At 51.8% G+C, this 23847-nt stretch overlaps 2 protein-coding genes and 1 pseudogene across 6 annotated transcripts in view; 1 reads left to right on the top strand and 2 right to left on the bottom strand.

Moving 5' to 3' along the window:
- Nucleotides 1–1126: 1126 nt before the first annotated feature.
- Cryba2 (crystallin beta A2) lies at nucleotides 1127–8124 on the bottom strand. Its single transcript, XM_085840889.1, has 5 exons — nucleotides 8037–8124; nucleotides 3840–4032; nucleotides 3046–3187; nucleotides 1665–1807; nucleotides 1127–1274 (listed from the first exon to the last, which is right to left on the bottom strand). Exons 1-5 carry the CDS (start codon nucleotides 8122–8124, stop codon nucleotides 1127–1129), a joined length of 714 nt encoding a protein of 237 aa, XP_085697015.1.
- Nucleotides 8125–11430: 3306 nt separating this feature from the next.
- LOC147006064 (uncharacterized) lies at nucleotides 11431–13352 on the top strand (annotated as a pseudogene).
- The window catches only part of Cfap65 (cilia and flagella associated protein 65), a 34240-nt gene continuing 23713 nt past the window's right edge, over nucleotides 13321–23847 (bottom strand). For 4 of the 5 annotated variants that reach the window (XM_085838402.1, XM_085838404.1, XM_085838400.1 and 1 more), the window contains 14 exons: nucleotides 22674–22850; nucleotides 22365–22431; nucleotides 22106–22216; nucleotides 19018–19209; nucleotides 18752–18910; nucleotides 17730–17873; nucleotides 17345–17458; nucleotides 17052–17159; nucleotides 16425–16469; nucleotides 16013–16215; nucleotides 15455–15583; nucleotides 14352–14804; nucleotides 13580–13717; nucleotides 13321–13484 (listed from right to left, as the gene is read on the bottom strand). In XM_085838402.1, the coding sequence (XP_085694528.1) occupies nucleotides 13376–13484; nucleotides 13580–13717; nucleotides 14352–14804; nucleotides 15455–15583; nucleotides 16013–16215; nucleotides 16425–16469; nucleotides 17052–17159; nucleotides 17345–17458; nucleotides 17730–17873; nucleotides 18752–18910; nucleotides 19018–19209; nucleotides 22106–22216; nucleotides 22365–22431; nucleotides 22674–22850 (2149 nt within the window). In that variant the 3' untranslated portion in view covers nucleotides 13321–13375. The remainder of the gene's footprint in view (nucleotides 13485–13579; nucleotides 13718–14351; nucleotides 14805–15454; nucleotides 15584–16012; nucleotides 16216–16424; nucleotides 16470–17051; nucleotides 17160–17344; nucleotides 17459–17729; nucleotides 17874–18751; nucleotides 18911–19017; nucleotides 19210–22105; nucleotides 22217–22364; nucleotides 22432–22673; nucleotides 22851–23847) is intronic. The other variant, XM_085838409.1, reaches the window with a different exon arrangement.

The raw sequence follows: 23847 nt of genomic DNA on the forward strand, positions 1-23847 counted from the left end.
AACAGGAGCTATGTACTCTAAAGCCAGATCAGAATTTAAGTAAAATCCATACACAGTGAGAGAAGGCCCCGTGCCTATTGCTCAATGCTTTCCCACAACATCTCACACATTCTCATTTAAACCCCAGGGGGTTCTTATTAAATACTCAACCTGTACACACACACACACACACACACACACACACACACACACACACACACACACACACACACACAGAGAGAGAGAGAGAGAGAGAGAGAGAGAGAGAGAGAGAGAGAGAGAGCTAATAGCTCCAGTTTGCAGGTAGATGTCAAAGTTTAGTATCACAGGAGATACAGATGATTGGTATTATAGTCTCGAGACTGTGCTCAGAGGGATGAACACTCTTCTGTAGACGTGGATAGTGGGACCTCCCATTAATTCTTTTCCAGGAAAGGAAAGAAAGGGAACTATTGAAAGACACTGGCTGGCTGGAAGCCAGGGTGAAGATGCAAACTGAAGATGGCCCAGATGGTGTGTGGGGCAGGGGGAGGGGAGAGGGGAGAGGGGAGAGGGGAGAGGGGAGAGGGGAGAGGGGAGAGGGGAGAGGGGAGAGGAGAGTTGCATGACCAAGCAGAGCTTTTGAATACATCTGATGATATTCCATTCTACATGATGGTTCCTGGTCCAGGGAGTATGTGGTGGCTGAAATTCAGCTTTGGACCCTTCTTTAGGGTAGGGTTGTTGATCTATCTAGCAAATGGTAAAGGCATCATCTGGGCTTTCAATGCTTTGTACTATATTTATGGGTCTTTCCCAGGGCAAGATGAGGAACTGGCACCATGTTATTGGATCCCATAACTCTTGCTAGCTGTTCCCCTATAGACCTCCAGGCGTATATGCATGCTCATCTAAGTTAGGTTCTGGGGCCTTATGAGAGCCCTTGGTTGGAGGGAACAATCCTCAAACGTGTAAGAATGGAGGTTACTTAGCTCAAAAGCACAAAGTTCTAGATTTCATCACACACGAGAGCTTATGAACACACACGTGCATGCACACATACACACACACACACACAGAGCAAGACACCAAGAAAGAGGCAAGAGGGGCAGGTAGATTCTAGAGCTTTTATTGAGAATCTTACTGGTGATGACCGGGAATGTGGAGCCTAATGCTGGACTCTTCGAATGGACTGCAGCTGTCCAGTATGAGCCTGTGTGCCAAAGTCACTGTAGGTTCGAAACTCCCCGCTGTGCCGGTCCCTTTCTAAGACATACTGGTAACCTCGGTAGCCAGGGTACTGGTAGGCCACCCACCTAGGCCAGCAAAGAAAAGGGCAGTGAGTAGGCTTTGCAGCACTCCCACCCCTGTGGTCCTGCCAGTGTCTGCTTTTCCAGCTAAGGACAGCCAACTCCAGAAACATTGTTTCAGCTCCCCTGCCTTTTGCTCTGTATCTTCCTGCAATCTGTCTGAGCCTGGTTTCTACATGCACCCTTGATTCCCTCCTTACTCAGCCCCACCCCTCCACATCCTACCATACTCCCCTGGCTCCTGGTCTATATTGCCTCTTCTCTTTCTATCCTCTCACTTCCTCCCAGTCTCTCTGTTAGCCTCTAGCATCCTCCCTCACTGCCCTATCTTCTCTTTCATTCTCACAGGCTTCCCACTCTTCATGTTGTCGCTTCTGTTCCAGCTCCAGGACTTACGCTCCGGAGCTGACTTTGAGAGAACCCACATCTTTGCTGGTCCAGCCCATGGAAGGCAGTGATGGGTAGTCATCATTGAGTTCAAACTTGCAGCCCTGGAAGTTTTCCCCCTCAAACAGTGTCACGCGGCTGTCACTGTGGTTCTGAGACACAGAAATGGGTGGGGGAGGTTTGTGGATAGATCAGGCCCTCCAAAGTGGTGTTCACGGATACAGTCTTAACCCTAGTCACCCACTTCCTGCTCAGCACATGTCATGCTGCCTCTTAGGCATTTCAGGAGGTTGCCCCATCGGCTCCTAGTAAGTCTGGCCAGCTGGAATGCACAGAGATTCTACCTGGATCCTACCAAGTTGCCGAGTTAGGTGTGTGAAGACTAGAGACTTCCTGGAGATTCTTTGAGATCAATGCTAAAGGGACTCCTGTGACAGGAACCTTTTTATTTTAGTAGTCTCTGTTTTGTTTGTGGTAATGGGGATCAATCAAACCCAGGGCCCTGAGTATGCTAGGCTGGCCTTCAATTTGTGATCCTTCTTCCTCAGCCTCCAAAGTAGATGGAAAATAGGTGAAAATACCACTAACTTCCTCTGAACCTATTTTTAGGAGGAAACCATGAGTTCTGAGAAAAAAAATGTTGAGCCCATTAACCAAGACATTTCTCTAAGGGTCTCATTGACTCCCCAACTCAACCCCTTGCTCAGATACCAATCGATGCCTCCCACAGATTGAGACTTGGCTAAGGGGTGCTGGATGGAACAGCCAGAACAGGTGGGTATGGCAGTTTGGTTGCATCTGGCCTCTCTAACACAAGAGTCTTCTTCCTAGGGGGTTTGGCCCCTCATAGCTTCTTGGAAAAGAGAAAATGGATAGGGCTGGGTCCTCTGATATTCACCAGCAGTCCCAGGACTCACCAATACCTAACTGAGAACCAATGTAGAGTGAGGACCTTCTTTCTGGGGTGGGCAGACAGACAGACAGACAGACACACACACACACACACACACACACACACACACAGAGCTATAAGCCTCTGAACTGCATTTTCTGAGACTGTGCATGGAGCCAACAGTAGCCATGTCAGCCTTCCAGGGCTGTGTGATATCCTTACACACCTGTGGTGGATTGAAACAGAAGGACCCCAGCATGCTCAGAACCCGCTGGACTTTTGGTGCTGTCCGTGGTGCTGATGCAGGGCTAGGTCCACAAATGCCACTACCACCCACCCAAGAGTTTATTCATACATCCTGGGCGGTGGGGGTGGGTGGGTAGGTATTTCAAAGCACCTCACTTTGGTTGGGACCTGGAGCTTGGTGGCAGGAGATGGGAGGTTGGGGTGTGGGTGTGTTGTGTGTGTGTGTGTGTGGGGGGAGTTGGCTGTGCTCACCGCACAGAGCACTGGCCTGAAGGACAGCAATTGGTTACTGTGGTGGCCGCTGCTTCCGCTCCAGGCACTCCAACAAGGATAGTCTCCCTTCTCTAGAATGAACTGCTGTCCCTGGAAGTCGGGGTACTCGAAGGCCACCCATCTGAAAAAAAAAGAGAAGAGGAACTGGGAAACATCTGCTCAGTCTCCCTCTCCCCCTTCATCACCCTGTTTGCTAAGGTTGAAAAGATCCGGGGACTCAAACCATTTCTCCAACGCTAAACCATTCCCCCAGATACACCCAGCTCCTCTGGAAACTCAAAGCCCCAAACCCGGCGTCTCTGAGCTAGAAAGGCCTAGGTTTCCCCATTTATCGCCTGCGGTTAGAAGGAATGTTTCAGGTTACAAAGATCGCCGAACCAGTGACTTCCTTCTGGGTTTTATGTGACTGCATAGGCAGCCAACCGTTCTCTGTACTGCTATAGTGGCAACGGAGCCTCTGCTATCTTCAGGACCTCAACCTGGCTTCTAGGATACCCAGATGGGCAGAGCACAAAGGATCTGTCTCCACAAAGCCACCTGACTTTGCACAAAGAAAACGTGGAGGTTTCAGGGCGGCCCCACGATTGCTTCTTGCCTTTATCTTGGGGAGGGTTGGGAGTACTGGAGAGGACAAAGATTTCTCTCCTTGATGAGTCTGTCTACGGCGCACTGGAGTGTAGGTTGAAGTTCGGGCTCTGACTTTGGCTAGGGTGGAAGGGAGAGAAGCCAGAAAACTCCTAAATTGGCCCATTAGCCACAGCAGGATCACTCACGCGCCGTTTTCCACCTTGACTGAGCGCACCCTGCGCAGGGCTCCCCGCTCACAGACATTGGCACAGTCGCTCAGTAGCCGGCAGCGACGACCCTGGAAGTCCTCCTCATCCCAGAGTGTGAGGCAAACGGGCGCCGAGCCCGGCGCGGGGGCGCTGCTCATGTCGCTGCAGATAAGAAGGGCAAGATCACGGCCTAAATTCTCGGGAACACTCTACTTAGCCTAAGCCTGCCCATCCCCAGTAGGGTGTGAGGAATCTAGGATCTGGATCCGGACACAGGCTGCCGCTGTGCGGAGCGGGCGTGAGGGGAGGTTCCCTTGTTACTCCCTCTCTCCCCCCAGTACTCACCGAGTGAGTGAGCACCGCACCGACGGAAAATGGAGAGGCTGCGCGCGAGCCTGGTGCTCGCTGCTTTATAGTCATGTCTGGCTGCCTCTCCCTGTGGAATCCGGGTGGGGTGTGCAAGCTGAGTCAGCTGGCAGGCTTTGGTCAGCTCTGGTCTGCATAGGCAGCGGAGTCACCGATCTGGTCCCAGCCCGCATGCATGACAACGGAAAGTGCTGAGGCGCACATCGTGTCTGCCGGAGCCCAGGCTGACTCTGCGCTTTCTTTCACTGTGGTCTAAGCCTGGTAGAGACTCCTAGCCTAGGGGCAGAACAATCAATCCCTGGCACAGACCCTCAGGCGTGACCGTAAGCGTACGGTTTAGCCTTTTCTAAGACCGCGTAAGCCTGGCCAGCACAGTTCTTTCCAAAGTCAAAACTCTATAGGTGAAGATCTTGCTTTTGGGAGACACTAGGGAGGAGGAAGAGAAGACCCTTCTCTAGGACGCTGCGCCGAGGCCCTCAGGACCTGTTCGCTGTTACCCTTTTCTTCCTGAGCGGAGCTTCCCAACGAGTCTTCTCTGGCACTGAGGTCAAGACCAGGCCTCGCCGCCAGGCGGCACTAAACACAGAAAAGCACCCGGGAGTGCTAGCATGGGTTTTGTTTTGTTTTGGTTTGGTTTTTGGGTTTTGGTTTTGGTTTTTTCCTGGATTTTAAGAATACAAGTGCCAAGAGAGGGTTCAACTGTCCTAGATAGAAGCGGCCCTCAGTCTTCCCCCACCACTCTCGGGGACCACCGAGGCACCAGAATCTGCAGCAGTGGGGAGGTGGGGAGATGGGACAGAGAAGGCATGGAACCCCAAAGGAGGTCTCCTCGCCCTTTTAGCTGTCATTTAGAAGGCAGGCTGATTACAGATCCTTAATAATGAGAGAGGCTAACCCAGCAGAAGAGGGAGGGAGGTGGGTGGGAAATATTTTGTTACTCCTGTTTGCCAAGTGTCTCCTCTATAGACTCAGCAGCCTGGTGGGTTCAGTTTGCACACACAAACATAAAAATTGAAGCCCAGCAGGGTGTGGGGCTTTCTTCAAATCCATACATAGCCAGTTTCAGAGTTAAGAATATCCAGGAGGCCTTTTGTTCTGTTGCCAGACCCCCTACCCCAACTCCCGGAAGCTTAACCTCTGGCACCTTCCTTCTACCAACTGCTAAACCCATCCGTGGCTGGCAGAGAGCCTTTGCATTTGCCCTTCGATTTCCCTGGGATGTTTTAACCATACATTCTTGGTGTGGCTAGCTCCTCTGCTACTCTGTAGATGATACCAGCCACAAAACACCACTCATCGAGCACATTTTTCTCTCTAGCCTTTATCAGTCTCAAGATCTCTTCCTCCTAGTTTATGAATGCGCTGGTGCCTCCTCTACTAGACTGTAAGCCCTACACAAAAGGGTGGGAGCTGTGTCTGCCTTGTTCCCAGTTATCCTCAAACCTAGCACGGTGCTGGATACTGAGTAGGAACCCGATAAAGCTGGGGTGGATTAACAAGATGGCCAATTGTGGGCCAAATGTTGACCGAGAAGGAGTGTATAAGAAAGTCTCCAGTGGGGTGGGGATAGTGGTTTTCCCATTCCACTAATTCCATTTCTGAAGTTTGGGGCTGGAGGTGGGGAGGGGCAGGCAGCTCCTCCCTTAGGCCTCTCCATTCACTGATGAGAAATGGCTGTTGAGATTCACACCTACAAACTTGAATAGTCTATAACCCAAGCCAGGCACACATGGATGGAAAATGAGGAGGTTTGATTGAGGGAGGAGTCAGAATTAGCTTTTAGCCGCTCCACTCTATCCTAGAGAGAGCTAGCCAAAAATGAAAGAGCTGTAATTTTCCCCAAAACATAGGGGAAAACCCAGACTCCATACAGGGCAACAGCCAATCTTGGATGCTTACTATTCTAGCTGCTGCTCTGCCTCACAAGTCCTGGCTGAAACAGAAATGAAGATTAGGCAAAAAAAAACAGAAGACCTCTCTCTTCTCCCTCCATCCGACAATTATAGAGGTGGCCACTAGGGGGCGGGGCCAGTCTCCTCTAACCAGAAAGCCAGTGTGTGTGTGTGTGTGTGTGTGTGTGAGAGAGAGAGAGAGAGAGAGAGAGAGAGAGAGAGAGAGAGAGACAGAGACAGAGACAGAGAGAGAGAGAGAGAGAGAGAGAGAGAGAGAGAGAGAGAGAGAGAGAGACAGAGACAGAGACAGAGAGAGAGAGAGAGAGAGAGAGAGAGAGAGGCTGTGGTGTTGACAACAGGCTGTACATCTGTGCTGTTGGTGACTGTGGGGCTGTGTTTGTCATGTTTATCAGGAGCTGAACCTGAGGTGTGCGGGGGCAGCTTCCAGTTTATGTGTTGGCCAGTATTTGACAGAGATGTGTGTTCACTCTAGGTAGAGGGAAAATGACTCCTTAGCATTAGGTGTCACTTGGGTTTAGGGGTAGTGATTTATACCAGAAGGCTACCCTTTCCAGTTGGAAATTCTGCTCTTGGCAGCAGCCAGTCTCTCCCCCACTGTCTGTACCTGCATTTCCTCATCAGGAGAATATATAGGTCTCAGTACCCATCCGTGGCTTTTAGTTCTATCTGCAACCAATGAAAAGGCATATCTGTCTACACCTGTCTACCATTACACCTACTGCTACCGCCTACAGCAACTGAGGACCATATCTCCTGACCCCACCCCAAGCCTCAGAGCCAAGAAAGGGAAGACACTAATAATGGACAAAGGACAAGAGGCTCCCAGGCAGCCCCTACACCCTGGCTTACCAGAACAGGACTGAGAGATTCTTTTCCTGTGCTGGATATCCACTCTTTCCATTAGCTTCCTTTCTCCACCAGGCTGGTTTAATTCCAGCCCCTGGTCTCCCCTCATGCCCCCCTCCTACCCCCAGCAGCTGGTTCCTGTTTGCTTTCCCAGATCAGTTGAGCTTAGAGCTTCCTGAAGGATGGATGCCCAGGTGGCTTTGTTTGCCAGCTCAGTACCATCCCTTTCACCTCCTCCACATTCACAGATTTGACATTCAGGGAATAGGCGGGGCAGGGGCATCAACCTCAGACCTATACCCCCAAATTGCCTGGAGACCTCACAAGGATCTCATCATAACAGTTTCCACTGTGGCCCCCACTGAGGCAACCATCTCATATGGGGGGATCTCTGACATACAAACCCCAGAAGTCCAAAGGCCTTATCCGCATCTCCACCCCATTCTACTCCGTCTACCCCACCCCATGATTGTAAGAAAACACTCATTCCACATCAACCCTTAGATCCATAAGAAACCTCTAGGCTTCTGTAAGACTCTCACATTTCACCTGAGTTCCTGCTTACATCTCCATCTCAGGAAAGGTCACAGCCCCTAAATAAAGTCCCACTCCACTTAGCCGTACTTCTCTGTACTTTCGGGCAGTTTTGAGGTGCTGGTGGCTAAGGTCCTCTCCCCAGAGTAGTCTGATACCAACCTCTTCCCCTCATTTCACAGGGAAATTACCCAGGGCCTTCTGGGCTGAAAATGCAAATTCTGTGTGTGCCCTCACCCACCCCAGTCCCACGGGCAGCCTCTCCTGTGCAGCCTGGTTCCTCTTGTCCCCACCCTAGTCCAGGTCTGGAACAGGCTGGTGAGCTCCTTCCCCGGGGCTGTACAAGCCTTGTCTCCCAGGAGACAGAGATAACTCAGTTCATTGTGCAGATGGGGGAGCCCCACCCCCAGAGACCCATTATCCCACCATCTTCTCTGTCCCTCGCTAAGGCTGGAGAACAGATAGACTCCCCTATCCAGAGAGGTGAGAGGCAGCTTTCACCGTGCACTCGCCTAGACACATGGGCAGCTGCTACTAGACTCTTCTAGGATGTCAGGGAGAGGACATGTGCACACAGGTCCACAGCCAAGTGTGGGTAGAGTCATCCTCGGTAACAGGTACATAGGCGAGATCCCACCAACTTGATCCGTTAGCTGCCCTGTCTCGGGTCTCAACAGACACCTCATTGGTGAAGAGACATTTGTCCAGTCCCTTATATCATGTGCCAAGCACTGGGGAGGGCTCACACTGGAGCACACCCTCATGAGCGTTGACAGGCACACATGGCCCCCTGTGGCATCACTCGGTTAGGTACTGGAGGTTAGGAGGGCTCTGGAGCCCAGCTCAGCTGTTTAAAAGTGGGGCTGAGTCTCCGCTTTATCTTTGCATTTTCTCCTCTGTAAAATGGGAATCATCGTCATGACTCCAGTGAAGATTTAAATGTATGTAAAACACAGAACTACCCATGCAATATACACACCACACAACAAATGGTAGCAGTTACTGTTGGTATATTTTCAGGTTATGGATGCCTTCGTCTGGGGGGTTCTCCCCACTTCCTCTGGGATGGGGTGGGGTTGGACTGGGAGGGGTCAAGGCAGAAAGCACAGCCCTGGGATCCTCAGCCTCTCTTTCTAACCTGATCCTGCATCCTGGCTTCCCAGGAGAGCACTTAGCATAGACCATCTTTCACTTATGGCCCCTCTGCCTCCCAGAAGCCACTCTGCCACTCAAGTTTGACAGGGTCAGGGGAGGTGTTCCAAAGTTCCCCTCTTCTTCTCAGGCCTAAGGTGTCAAGAAGCAAACAAACAAAGATGGAGGGGTAGGGCTGAAGATCCACCTTCTGGTTCCTCTGATTTTCATGGCTTCATAAGTGGCCTCTGCCTGCCCTCACCCCACCCCATCTGCTGCTTGGGTTGTTGTTGTTGTTGTTTTTAAAAACCTGTAAACTAAGCTGGTTGTTGGAGGGGGCCTCTCAGCCATGCCTGCCTTTGACCCTATCATGTCTGAGGAAGGCTCTTTTCCCTCCCCAGCCTGCTCCTGGCTTGCCCCACCTGCCCTGCCTCCAGCTAGCTACCCACCTGGCCTAGGCAGAGAGTGAGGGGGCGAGCTGCCCTGTCTCCATGGGGATTAATCTCCAAGAAGGTCACTGAGGCCCTGGTACTACCCTGGCTGCACAGGGATTAGCACCTGGATGTGAGCCCCCACTCCCCTGTCTCTCCATTCTCACACAGACCCTGAGAGGCCTCCCGGGAGCCCAGAGGTTCCAAGGCTGAGCCAGATGCTCCCCAGTGGGTGGGGGCGGGGCAGCTACTCAGCAGTGACCTGATGGGAAAGATGGAGTCAAACCAGCCTCTGTCCAGGGACTGCCGGTGTGAGCCCTGTTCCTTCCCATCTTCTGGCTTCTTATGGGAGGAGAGTGTTCACTGGAGTTTGCCATCTGTAGCCCCCCTCTATCCTTCCTTGGGGTCGGTTCCCCACCCCACTTTCTTCTCCCTCCACCACTCGTCTGTGCACTGGATCTCTAACTCCCATCTCCTGTTCTTTCACAAGATGCCCCCCCAACCCCCCCCCCCGCAACTGCCATCTCTCTCCTCCTCCTCCTCCTCCTCTCTCTCTCTCTCTCTCTCTCTCTCTCTCTCTGTGTGTGTGTGTGTGTGTGTGTGTGTGTGTGTGTGTGTGGTTTCTCTCTCTGATTGTCTCTGCCTCCAGTTCCCCTAGGTCTTGCCTCCACTGTCTGCTTGCTCTGTTGCTTCCCCTGCCCTTCCCAGAGTGGCTCCCCTCTGCTCTATACCTGACTAGGCTCTGAGCTACACTATCTACCTTTGGCCCCTGTTCTAGACCTCTCTTTCTCAGCCTTCCCTTTGGCCTTTTCTCCTCTTCGGTCCCCCAGCCCCCACCTCTTCCCCCAGGGCAGCACTTAGCTGATCGTCCTTTCCCTCTTCCCTCCCTACCCCCCCCCCCAAAACCTGTTCCCTCCCCTTACCAGGAGTGCTGACAGGGAAGACAGGAAGCAGGCTCTGGCTTGGAGCAGGAAGGGGGAGGGGCAGCCCGCACACCAGCTGCTCAGTACCCCCCTTCTGTCCCAGCACCTGCAGGCTTGCCAGGCGCCTCCAGACTCCACCTCAGCCTGACGGGGAGTGGGGGAGGAGGGACCCAGAAGAGAGGCCAGATGCCCCTTGATGGCCTGCAAAAGTGAATCTTGGAAGTGGTTAGAGGGTGGGGATGTGGGGAAAGAGGCTTGAAGAAGGGTTACCAGACCAAATCTTCAGCCCACTGCATGGTCCCTCTATTGCCACCCTACTTCAAAGGGCTGCTTTTGTATGTTCTGGGACCATTCCAAGGACAGACTTCAGTTGTGCAGACTCAGGATCTGAACCCCACAAGGTGTGCTACCTCCATGCTGTGTCTGGGGAACTGGGAGGTGAGCTGTCAAAGACACAGGAAAGGAGATCCAGCTAACTGGCTCCATGCCAGCAAGGGCAAAGGGGAAAAGATGGTTCCACAGAGAGAACCTGGTCGTGGAGGCCAGGATGTGGGCTATACATCTCCATCTGAGGACACCTGGACCTAGTCTAGCCTTGGGACTAGTTCTGTCAAGAACCTACCGTTTCCTCATCAGAACCACTGCAAACATTCCTCAGGCGCTCAGCAGATCCAGTGGGACCTCCTGGCAACTAGGGGTTGGGTAGTAGAGCATATGTGGGCGATGGGACAAGACAGCAGTTCTAGGAAAATTTGGTTTATGATCACACTGTCTCCCTGGCATTGCCTCTGTCTTGGTGTGTGGGTTACTGCTCTCCTCCATTTCTTCTTTATCCTAATGGGAAACCAGCCAGGGGCTCCTTGCTGCTGTATGAGAGTCTTTGTCACCATACATTGTCATGAGGGGGCATGGAAGGCACCTGGAATCACAGGACAGCCTCACTCAACCCTGGCCTAACCTTCCTGCTGGGTCTTGTATGGAGCTCTTGGTTTGAGCTCCTCTGCCAGAGTGTAAGAAAATCCCTTTCTGCAAGCCAGGTCACAGCATTTAAAGTAACTGAGATGGGGGTGACCCATTCCAGATCTAGGCTGTGGCTAGTGATCCATGGCCAAACGAACTCTGGCTGAGCTGTGTGCTACCTAGACCTAGTCTAGCCCGTCTGACTGGGCTGCAGAGAATTCAAGATCAGGGGGTTTTGAGGAAGGTGGTGAGCTCTTTCCTGTGCCTGAAGACCCTGTTTGTCCTTTTTGCTGTCTGCTGATCTCAGATATGGTTGGACTGGAACACGGACCCGAGAGGAGGTGGAAGTGAAATTTTCGGTGGCAGTGGAAAGAGTCTGAGAGGTGGAGTGGATTTGAGTCTGCCCAGAAGACCTCAGCTCACCGCTCCCAGATTTTCCCACACTGCACAACCCTGACACTGTGAGGTTAAAGGGTTAAAGGGACTAGGCAGAGTGGCTAGGGGTCCAGAGACCAGAATAAAGAGATTAGTGGAGGCCCTAACTATTGTGAGAAAGGCGGCTGACTTTGCAAATGGGAGAACCAAGACTTTTTGATAACACTCCCCCAAGGCCACAGAATTCTCTGGGACAGAGCAGGACTAGAATCGCAGTTTCCACCCCCAGGAGGGGATCTGTTCCAGACCTCAGCCCATTGCGGCCATCCCGCTGGAGCCTGCTCAGCCCGCATTACCCTGCAGCGAGCCATGCCTGGCAGCTCAGAGTCTGCGGGCAGGACAGGCGGGGCCTGATGGGAACCGGTTGTCTCCCCCTTGGGGGGACCGTGCTCAGTCTCTGCGACCCATATGGTGGCGGTGGCGTCGGCGGGCCGGTGTTTGCATGGCGATCTGGCCGGCCCCAAGGCTGATGCTGAGAAGCCGCCCCTGCCTCACGCGAGCCGAACGAACAAAACGCTCAGGTCCGGTTTGTGCGAGGGGCTCGTCGCGGGGCCGGAGCGGAAGACCCGGGGCCGGGCGGCAGTCGTCGGCGGTGTCTGATGGATGAGCTTCCTCGAGTGCACAGCGCTCCCGCTAGCCGCCGCTCTCACCTGAGCACCGCGGTGGCTGACACGTCGGCGGCAGTGGCGGACGCCACAGGTGCACACCTGGCCGGCCCCTCCCTCCCGGGCCACCCGCCACAGCGTTTCTGCCCCTCCGCCCAAACCAGCCAGGCTTGGCTTCGTCCCCAGCCCACGCCCCGAAGCTTGTGCCGGAGCCAGGACTCAGAGCACTCTTATACTGCCAGTTCAGTCCCCGCCCCTGCTCTCTCTCTCTCTCTCTCTCTCTCTCTCTCTCTCTCTCTCTCTCTCTCTCACACACACACACACACACACACACACACACACACACCTGTCCGGGAGCCCGTTTGCTCGGGGCAAATATTGACTCATGGAGGCGGAGCACCCCCCCCCACTTCGCTCAGAGGCCTTGGCAGCGGGTAGGGGGGGTGAGGGAGGGAGGGAAGGGACAGGGGTGCAGGGGAGGGTACCGGGACCAGGAGCGCCTCTGGAACAACACCAGATGTCACTTTTCCACCCACCTGGCTCTGAGCTCAGAGAGGAGCAGAAGACAGAGGCTGCCCAGAAGGGCTTAGGGAGAAAACAGAGGCGGACCTCCTAGCGAAGGCGGAACATCTCTGGGTCTCAGGAGTGGTTTGCAATGGCGGTTATTTAGTAACACCCGTAGCCCACCAAACCTTCTCTTCGAAAAGTACCCAGATCGTAAATCTGGCCTCTGCGGTGTACCTCATTTTTTTTTTTTAAATGTTTGTTCGTTTTGAGACAGGGTTTCCTTTTGTAGCTATTATGTCCTACAACTAGATCTGTAGACCAGGCTGGACTCACAGAGATACGCTTGCCTCTGCCTCCCAAGTGCTGAGATTAAAGGCTTGCTTGCTTGTGCCACCACCGCCCAGCTTCATTTTAACCTCTTAGCATACATAGTTCAGGGAACCAGGTTGGCCCTGGAAGTGCTGGTGAACACATGTGGGAAGATTCTATCTCCATGGTTACCTATTTAGCCCACCAGGCCTAGGAATCCTCTTTTTTTGTTTGTTTGTTTTGGTTTTGGTTTTTTGGTTTTTTGTTTTGTTTTGTCAACCAAGTTACACTGTTGCAACGATCAGCTATGCCTCTCCTGAAGCGCCCTCCACTGGCCAGACTAAGAACAACACCTCACTGCAAGTAAGAAGAACTCTTGCCTGTTGAGGGGAAATGTACCCTCCCATTTCTAAATAGATGGGTCTCTGTGGTCCACATCAAAAACTCTCACCTTCCACATATCTCAACATACTTCTTTCTCCAGGCAGGAGGAAATAAAAGCCAGGTAGATTGGCGTGTGGAACTAGATGGTTTACTTGCAGAACAGTAAGAAAAAAAGGGACCAGGGGCAATTTAGGGAGTCATGTTAGAGGGGCTGGATGCTGACACCAGCAAACAGTCAGGATGCTGTATCCCAGAGCAGAGCACTTCCCCTTGTGACATCTGCAAGAGGTTGTCTGTCCTGTAAAAGAGAAAGGGTGAGGCTTTCAGTCACATCTGAATGCCTCTCCTGGCTTGCACTCCTCCAACTAATGAGGCTAAGCCCAAGCCCCTGACCTGTGCATGCTGACTGGTGGTAGGGCAATGATGCGGGGCCTCGAAGTGAGCACTACCTCTCCACGGCTTGCCTCTACCAGGATATTCTGAATCATGTTCTCCAGTATTGCTTCCTGCAGGTTGGCAAAAGCTGGTAGCCTGGGAGGAGAGCGTTGCTCTTGTTATCAAGGTTACAGACCTGCAAGCCACCTCTCACCTAGCAGTGCTCGAGTGTGCTGTGCAGTGGGCTTTGCACAGATTTCCCACGGGAAGCCCTGCTTCTGGTGGCAACACTCTGCGACAGGGGTGGCGGCGGGGGGAGGGGGTGCGGGGTTGGGGGAGGCACATCCTGTTGCAATTTCACAGATGCTACTTGTGTGGCTAAGTTCAAACCTAGGTGAGGTAGTTGCAATCCCAGAGCTGGGTTTGGAGGATGGTAGGAGGAGAGGATGCACAAGAGGCTATGTGGGGCCAAGGAATCCCAAAAGGACAGAATGCAACCCCACCCCACCTCGGCAAAGAGGCCCCAGAAAACTGTGGTATCAGAAGAAGTGGTACTTGTTCTCTGGTCCTAATTGTCCACTGGAGAGACTTTGAACACAACCACTCCATGCCCGGTAGTGCTGGCTGGCAAACGCTATCAATCAGGTATCACACACTACACAAAGCTGGGTTCTGCTCTTCTGAAAATCTTTCCACCCGAATCTTACACTACACCAAGAACTTGGGCCAGCCTCAGTGTCAGCTTCTCCTGAGTCCTCCTCGGGCCCCCCCCCCCCCCGCCGCTGCTCACCTCCCAATGGCCTCCTTCTCGTCACTTTCTGTCTCCTCCTTTATTATGGTCTTCAGATCCTGTTGCCATTGCCACTGCAGAGAGTGCTGGGAGGTCTCTGTGACCTTAATCCCTGACCAGGTCATCTTTGCATCCTTGTCTATGTCTTCCTCGTCCTTGCTCATCTCCTCTTCTATCTCTTCCTCTTCCTCTTCTGCCTCCTCCTCATCTTCCTCTTCCTCATCCTCATCCTCTTGCCCCCCTGGCATCTTCCCAAAAAGGTCCTCCTCCTGCTCCTTGCTTTTCCTGCCCTCATAGCTGGGCGGCAGGGACAGGATCGGCACTAAGTATAAGCTGCTTTTCTGGGCTAGGAACCTGGCTGACTGCTCATTCCAGAACTGGCAGAAGTAAGGCACCTGCTCCACCAGGCTTTGGTCCACAGCATTATGGAAATTCTTGTCTTCCAGTAGACCCCTGGGCAGGAGAAAAGAAAGATGAAATCTAATGAAAGGGCTTCTAGCCAGGGCAACTTTGGTCTCCTTGTTGCCCGTGGGAGACAGTTCTGGCTACTGTTGCCCATGGGAGACAGTTCTGGCTACTGTTGCCCATGGGAGACAGTTCTGGCTACTGTTGCCCATGGGAGACAGTTCTGGCTACTGTTGCCCATGGGAGACAGTTCTGGCTACTGTTGCCCATGGGAGACAGTTCTGGCTACTGTTGCCCATGGGAGACAGTTCTGGCTACTGTTTTTGCTATCAAGTGCTAAGTCAGGGAGTAGAGCCCTGGGAACAAGGCATCTCTGAGCCCTGTGGCATTTTAGAGGTGAACAGGATGGGATGCAGGCAGAGCCAGCAAGCCAGAATGACCCAGACAAAGGGCAGGTCTCCTGTAGACATCTTCAAGCCTGCCACAGAAAGTGATAGAACCAGGATTCAGGCTGAAGGCCCACCTAGCTAGCTCTAGTAGACCTGGTCTGTCCCAAGTGTCTCCCAGCCAAGGGATCTTGCAAAGGAATTCTCCCTCCCGCCCCCCCCCCCAGAGAAGTGTCAGGCCTTCTGAAGCTTGGGCTAGCATAGCTAGAGAGATGAGAGGGCGAGAAGGAAGGTGCATGGAGCAGTGGGTACCGGATGATGCTGGTGAGGCAGTCCACCAGAAGCTGCTGCTTCTGCCTAGAAACAGGACCCCTTTTGTCAGGGAGTTCTTCTTCAAAAGATTTTGGCTCTTCCTTGGAGGATTTCTTCTTTGGCAGCTCCCTGGGGTAGACCATTGATATCCTGAGTGGACTTGGAAAACTACTAGGCTGTAGCAATGGGGGTACAAGACATGCTGGTAGCTGCCCAGTCATAAGGACATAGATAGGCCAGGTACACTCACAGTCTGAACAGGATGTAGTTACTGTACTCAGAGAGCCACACCCAACCCTTAAGTTGAGAGCAGGACCCAGAGGCTCCAAGTTGCCAAAAGGAGACAGCGGGAAGCCTTGGTGGGTCCCTCTATTACTCTCTTCCAAAGGACCAAAGCAGTAATGGGATCATGTGGGCCCACAGAGCCCAATGACTCTCATCAGCCCTGTTCTTGCTTCAACCCTTCCTAAAGGCTGATTGTGGACATCTGCTGCTCTACAGAGAGAGAGAGAGGACTAAGACAAAAGGAAGGTGGCCCACGCTTCCCCAGATGTTCACCGGTACAGGAAGTGGCAGGGGAACTCAGAGAAGAAGTTGGCCAGGTAGTAGTCTGTGGCATGGGCCCTTGCGGTGAGGCCTAGACACAGCAGGCCTGGCACAGGGGGTTGAGGGCACGGCCATGATGTCTCCTTCTTTGCCAATTTCAGGTTCCAGGTAGCAGGCCGGTTGAGAGGCGGTTGGTTTGTGATAGGAGGCAGCGTCTTTGGGAAGACGGAGGCATGGGTGGTAGGGAGCTATAATCCCATTGTCAGTGGGTCCCCCGGCCTAGCTCTTTAGGGTTGTGGACTTGCCTCGGGGTCCCTTCTTCCCTCCCTGCTAGGAGGCTGGCTCAGGGCTTGGGGATATCTCTGGGGACAAGCCAGAACCTTTTCAGTTATCCCCAGAATGGCCGGGGGGCTTTCCGGCTCACCTTGTACTTCTTTGGGGGTTCATGGGCCGCACAGTATGCTCTCCTCTGTAAGAGAGTCCAGCTTAGGATATGACGGCCCCAGCCAAGTCCACTTCCATCTCGCTAAATAACCAGACCTTGCGTTCCCCTCTTGGTTTTGCCCACATCCCAGTGCTACTCTCTTCTAGAACCTTCCCTAGGTAAGGGCCGCTTGGGAAGAGACAAGGAAAACCTGCTCAGTCAAGTGAAGGATAGAGAGGAAAATGTGGTCAAACATGGGGAGGCTGGCCTCAAAGCTGCTTCCCCTTGGGACCCTGGGTCTTTGGGATCAGAGAGACAAGGAAGCCGCCTGCGTTCTGAGGGCAGCTGGAAAGCAGCCCCTGTGTGATCAGTATCACAGACAGCCCAAGCTTCAGGGGCTGCGGAGTCTTCTTTTAGTTATTTATTTTTTTGAGAGTTCTGCGTGGTGGCCGCAGGCAAAACCGAGGGATAAAACTGTGAATGTTGGCAGGTGGTGGTGAGCAGAATCTAATCTCTCAGGGCAGGTTGGCCAGTTTCACACGGAAAGCTACCCCAGTGCATCACCTCTATCTCCTCTGATACGGCCAGTGGGATCTGGGAATGTGAGGTCCAGTAGGCCTTCCTCACCTTTACTTTCCGATCTGTGATGGTGAACTCCACCTCCTGTCGAGCCTTCTCTTCATTCCATTCCTGTAGCTCCTTGTGATACTGCTGCATGAGTTCCCGCTGGTATACCTGGGCCCAGCACAAAATGAGAGAGGGCCTAGGTCTGCAGGGTCTCAGCGGTAGCTCACCTTGAGCCCTTTCCAAGGACTGGCTCCTGCCTTTCTCTAAGGGTTTGCAGACCTCAGAATCCTCCTCTGTTCCATTAATTGGGAGCTGTGTCTCGGCCCCAAGTGTTTCTCTGTAGCTATCCTTACCTTGCATATCAAGTCTATGCTGTAGAAACTGGCATGAACCGAGGCCTTCAGGGTCACTAGGATTGGGGCTCCCTCTTCAGGAGCCACTTCTCCTTCCATGGGACTCACAGTTACCTGGTGATTTAGGGAAAGAGTCTGTGGATTTGGGAGGAAGGATGCGGCAAGGTGGTTCAAGATGCGATGGGATGGGATGGGGTGGGATAGTACAGGGAAGGGTGGTATTGGATTGGAGAGGACAGTATGAAGTAAGATAGGGCAAGACAAGATGTACTAGGATAGGCTGGGCTGGGTGGGACAGGATCTGATGGGGTGAGATGGGGCTGTACAGAATGAGGCTGGAGCCTTGCCCTAAGTTCTGATTCTGGGAGCAGATGTGGACTCTCACCTCTCCACAGTCTAAGGACCGTGGCTTCCAGGTGAAGACAATTGTCTCGTTCTTGGAGATGTTGTTGAGAAAGAACAGGCGGCTACACTTGCTCTGCACAGGGATGTTTCCCAGGGAGATGTGAGACTGGGACAGGAAGACATCCTGTTGGCGAAGACAACATAGCATCAGCTTTGGGGTCATGAAAAGGAAGCCATAGAAGCACAACTGGTTCCAACTGGACAATTATTATGCTAGATTTCCACGCATCCGACCCTCACATTGGCCCTCTACTGTAGGCCTAGTTATTTTCTTGTGTTGGGTGTGTTGCTAAGGTTCAGGGGGCACAAGCAGCATTTCCAAATTCTTCTCACATTCAGTCAGAGCTAAGATAGCTCCCTAAAACCTCACCCCAAAGCCTTCTGTGATTTGTTCATCCTGAATTACGGGTCTAGTGGAAAAGTATGTAGTATAGTGGTTGTTCGTGGGCCCATGGATAGATGGCGGTATAGATGGATGCATAGATTAGTAAGGGATGTGTGATTCAATGGGCTTATGGGAAAGTGCATATCTGAGTAGCTGAATAGATGGACGGCTAGGTGACTGGACCAGGCCTCCTGACAATAAGAAATGTATGGACTAAAGGTAGTATTGGTGACCACTGATATCTTGAACAAAATCTACTTGAACCCAGGAGAGGACTGTTCTATATGAAGACAGTACCTAGAATAGGATGATTTCTTTATAAATCTTGCAATATCCCTCAGTCCTATACTCACAGAAAAAGCTGGGATCAAGGCACCTGATATGGGTGGATTTCCACTTCAGTGTCCCAAGCAGTTATACTGGGCATTAGGTGACAGGGCAAGCCTCTTACAGAGCTGGTGCTCTCTGAAGCTGGAGCCAGACTAATTCAAGGCCTTGTCTCTCTACCCCCTTAACCTATCTCCTTTGCTCCATGCCTTCGCTAGCCCTTGGCACTGGCCACCCTTGACTCTAAGGCCCTTCATTGCCTCTGGCTTCCCCTGCTCCCTTTCTCCCACCTGCCCAGGAACCATCAACCTAGAGGATATGGAACTGCTGTCCCACGAAGAGATGCTGTGGAAAGGGGCGGTGTCACCCATGACACAGGGGTCATATCCTACTCCTTGGAAGCAGACGACTGCTGAGTTCCATCCAATGATGTGTATGGGTACCTCCACCTGGGAAGTCACAGAGGTGGGAAAGGAACTGGTGAAATCAGAAAGCAGCAAGGAAGTCACAGCTCCAACTCCAGCCACCCCCAATACCGTCTTAGGCCACTGCTCACCGTGTAGGTCTTGGCCTCGATGGGTGAGAAGATCCACAGGATCCGAGCAGTAGTACCTGGATGGATGTCCCCTTTGGGGTTCAGGCAGCAGAAAATAGGATGGTCAAAATTTTTTTCTTGAACCTTTGACAGAACGCTGACCTGGACCTCGTATGTCACAGGTACCGAGCCTCCATTGTACAGCTCGTAAATCTGCAAGGGTAGGGATGGGGAGATATTTGATTGTAGAGCAGATAGACTAGGACTCTGTTCTTTTGGGAGGGTAAGTTATCCCCACAATAAATCTGAAGGTCTCCGAGCCCCTGGCCCCACCCAATCGTTTTCCCCTGTGGCTCAGAACATGGATATTCTGCCTGTAACCCTTTAGGATAGTCAGCAACTCTGTCAAACAGCAGCTTGCTTTGTTTGCTCTTGTCAAGTTTATAAAAGACCCTAGGGTAAGTACCCTTCCCACTGGGGTTTGGGGAAATTGTCCACATATGCCTATACACCATCCAGACCCTTTGTCATCTAAGGCTTTCAATCTAGTTCACCATGGAGACGCTGTCACGTCCCTCATCTGTTATTAGAATAAATTCTGTTTAAGGGGAGTATAGAAGGGCTCTGAAGAACTGAAGATGACTCCAAAAGATGTCTTGGAAAAAAACCAGAGCTGCTCTGGTCTGACACTTCTTTGCAGAACTAAGAATACTAAAACCAGAGAGGAACACAGAATTCCCCTGGGGTTGGTCCTGGACCGTCCCTTTTCCTTGGCCTGGCCCATCACATTGATCTCCAGGTCTGGTGCTGTAGGGTGAATGTCTGTAGCTACTCTGTACCCAGTTTCAAAGGTTGAAACCTAATACAATCAAGTTGGTACTAATTGGAGGCTCCCTCCTTGCTGGCTAGCTCTCATCGTTTGGGGAGTTGTGATGTAGGCTGCTGGGGCGGGCGGGGGGGGAATCAACTCTCTTGCTCAACTGTGAACTGCAAACTACAGTAATAACCAGCAGGCAAAAATGTGTCCACAGCCGTAATAATGACTTGAATGTCCCAGGGCCAACCAAATTCTTTCTGATTAGATTTAAGGCCCCTTTCCACAGGATCAAATGTATGCCTGGTGCATGGTCTAGAACCCACGGTTGGAGATCCTACACGTCCCAGAGGTGACCTTGCTACTGTTAGTCTGCTAAATGACATCAAACTGCCCTCTAACTTTGCATCTCCACAACCATAAATTAGCACTGTTCTCAAACCTCATCTGAGAAACTTCTTTACACAATGGATGGTTCACTCAGAAATTCACAACTGATCAGAGAGTGGAAAATAAGTGTCTTGTGGGGTGCTCAGCTGCAAATGGATGCTGTGGAGGTCTGGCCTGTTGCTATGGATTGTAGTGAGTCCTCACAGTTTACCAACTTTTGTTGTGTGAACCTTGTTCCTTAATTTAAAACTAAGGTAATCTAAACTTAATTTCAGTTAAAAAAATGACTACAGCCAATTACTGGAGGAGTTAGAGGTAGGTGGATTTTGAATTACCTGGTTGGGGGTGGGGAAGAAAAGAGGAGGAGAGGGGAGGAAAGAGAGGAGGAGAGAGAGAGGAGGAGGAGAGAGAAGAGGAGGAGAGGAGGAGAGAGGGGAGGAGGAGAGAGGAGGAGAGAGAGGGGGAGGAGAGATAGAGGAGGAGGAGAGAGAGAGGAGGAGAGAGAAGAGGAGGAGAGGAGGATGAGGAGAGAGGAAGAGAGAGAGGAGGAGAGAGAGGAAGAGGAAAGAGGGGAGGAGGAGAGAGAGGAGGAGAGAAAGAGGAGGAGAGAGAGAGGAGGAGGAGAGAGAAGAGGAGGAGAGGAGGAGAGAGGGGAGGAGAAAAGAGGAGGAGAGAGAGGGGGAGGAGAGATAGACGAGGAGGAGAGAGAGGGGAGGAGGAGACGGAGCACCATGGGAGGCAATGTTCCATATACATGGCTGGGAGAAACAAGTATCTGGGGAACTCTGTTGGGGGTGGGGGGAGGCAGCCAGACCAGCAGTTAGAAAGCAGATTAGGGGTGACCCCCAGTAATTGTCAAAATCAAATAAAAAGGCCTAAGGAAACCCGTTTGTCTTCTCTGCTGCATGAACACACATGGAGAAGACGTGGTGTATGAGCCAAGAGTGCAAGCGTGTACCAGATACCACCAAATCATGGTCTTTGCCTGGACTTCATCTTGGACCTCCCAGTCCTCAGAACTGTAATAACCCTCTCTCTACCCCCCTTCTCTCTCACACACACACACTCACACATGTGTGTGCATGTACACACGTTTGCACATACGTGTGGAGGCCAGATTAATGTGGGTATATTCTCCTCAGTCAATCTCTTCCTGGAGCTCACAGATCGGCTCAAGGATAATTTTTTTTAAAAAGTTGATGACCAGCTTGACCTAACCAAGCATGTACATAAATATACACACAAACAAGTACATATATGCATATATACAAACACATACACATGTGCACACCAACATGCACACACCTACCCACCCACAAACATTCATACGCATACACACATACATACACATATACACATGTGTACATGATTATGTACACACATACACACAAAAGAAAGAAGAGTGTGCAACTTCTAAAGATCCCCAGTCCCATCCTCCGCGCCCGTCCTGATGAGCTTCTCTGAGTGCAATGATTTCCAAACTGTGGCCGAGACCTCTTGGCAAACAGATCTAGATGAACCGAGAGGGTCATAGCTAGCATGTAGAACACAGGACAGGATAAAATAAAAGAGATACTGTGTACTTTGTATGTAAAAGCCTAAGTACATATTCACAGTAAGTCTAGTTGAGTGTATATATAAACACCAGAGTGAAGCACAAATGATATCCAATATATTATAAGTGTGGCTGGTGGTCAAGAAGTTGGAAGAACATTGCGCTGATGGGGGGAATACTTCTGCATGGGAATGGAGTGTGGCAAAGGGCTTTAGTACCGGAAGACTTTGTCCTTCCATCTCCTCAGTTGTCCCATGTGGGGCAGTGTCTGCCAACCTGTAAGGACTGACACAGACACACAGGGATCAATACTTAGGCCTCTCAGTGATGGGCTTATGCAGAGCACTGACCTGGCGTGGGGGCAGTGTGTCCCCGATGGGGACAGGAATGAACTGGTGGATGGTAGAGGTGAAGTGCACATACTTCTGCTCCAGCTTCACCGTCACGCCGATGAACTGTAGCTGTAGATAAAGAGCCCGTGGGTGGTGTGCTGCCCTTTGAGAATGGGCATACCCAATGGTGATATGGGCCCCAGAGTCCTAGGGGGCACCACTCCTAGCTTCTCTCTTGGATGTCCTAGTCCAGCAGGACTAGGGTGTGAGGACTCACCAGGATCTCCCGTCCATGGGACACCTTGAAGAGCACAGAAAGGCGATCGGTGCCAACAAACAGGTGTCTTCAAGGGAGGAGACAAGTTAGACAGTGAGTTCTGGAATCTTCATGGAGTGGGAAAACAAGTGTGGCTTTGAGTCGGACAACCACCTCTGAGTTTGAATGAGGCAGAAATGACATGGACTTTCCCTGAGGGACATGGATCCCCGGGGGGGGGGTGTCTAGGGTACCCCAGAGTCATACAGAGAAAAGTCAAGGGCTAGGGACCTCTTGGGAGGAAGGGCATGGTAGGGGGCACAGGAGCACCTGTATGTGAACTCTACCATCTGCTCCTGCCCAGGGTTCAAGCTCCCAGTCTTGGGGTTGATGGAGAAGAGGCAATTGTCCTCTGCACGCATTTGGTGGAGCTCATTGCTGTTGAGGTCTTCCTGCTCTATCCACAGATCCAGGTCCAGCTGCTGGTCACTTGGAAAGAGGAAAGCCCTGGAGAAGGCAAACAAGAGGAGTGAAGCCAAGCAAAGGATAGGTTAGATGGAAAGACAGGCAGACAGGGGGGCCTTCACCACTTCTCCTGTTCTTTGACCCATGTTCTGGTGAGCAATTATAGCTACAGACATTCTCCTTTCAAAAATGTCCCCAAACCTAGGAATAGCCAGCATGGTGGCTCATACCTGTAATAGTAGTACTCGGGTGGCTGGACAGGAGGACAGCTGAAAGTGAAGGTCAACTCGGGCTGTATAGTGAGTTCCAGACTAGCCAAGGTTAAACAATGAGACCCTGTGTGGTCGTTTGAATGAGAATGACCCCTCATATGTTTTTGTTTGTTTGTTTTTGTTTTTTTGTTTTGTTTTTTTGTTTTCGAGACAGGGTTTCTCTGTATAGTGCTGGCTGTCCTGGAACTCACTCTGTAGACCAGGCTGGCCTCGAACTCAGAAATCTGACTGCCTCTGCCTCCCGCTGCCTCCTGAGTGCTGGGATTAAAGGCGTGCACCACCACGCCTGCAGGTTTTGTTTTGTGTTTTTGAAGATTTATTTATTTATTATATGTAAGTACACTGTAGCTGTCTTCAGCCATCCCAGAAGAGGGCATCAGATCCCATTACGGATGGTTGTGAGCCATCATGTGGTTGCTGGGATTTGAACTCATGACCTTTGGAAATGCAGTTAGCGCTTTTAACCACTGAGCCATCTCTCCAGCCCCCTATCATATGTTTGAATGCTTGATCCTGAGTTAGTGGAATGGTTTGGGAAGGATTAAGAGGCGTGGCCATGTTGGAGGGGTGTGGCCATGTGGAGGAGCTATGTCCCTGGAGGTGGGTTTTAAGGTTTCCAAAGCTCATGCCAGGCCCAGTTTCACTCCTTCCCTGCCTGCTGGCAGCAGGTCAGGAGGTGAGCTCTTAGCTACTTCTTCACCATCATGTCCATCTGCTCCCCGCCATGATGATCATGGACTAACCCTCTAAAACTGTAATCAAGTACC

The sequence above is a fragment of the Mus caroli genome, unplaced genomic scaffold (genome assembly GCF_978045245.1).
Source record: "Mus caroli unplaced genomic scaffold, Mus_caroli_1 scaffold_1, whole genome shotgun sequence".
Classification (NCBI taxonomy): Eukaryota; Metazoa; Chordata; class Mammalia; order Rodentia; family Muridae; genus Mus; species Mus caroli.

Excerpts from the sequence above, each read along its gene's own strand:
- Cryba2 (XM_085840889.1), bottom strand. The coding sequence starts at position 8,124 with ATGTACCTGTTACCGAGGATGACTCTACCCACACTTGGCTGTGGACCT. Across the intron at positions 4,033-8,036 it reads TGACATCCTAGAAGAGTCTA|GCCGTGATCTTGCCCTTCTT; the intron begins GTAGCAGCTGCC and ends CCGAGAATTTAG. Across the intron at positions 3,188-3,839 it reads GTCAAGGTGGAAAACGGCGC|ATGGGTGGCCTTCGAGTACC; the intron begins GTGAGTGATCCT and ends TTTTTTTTTCAG.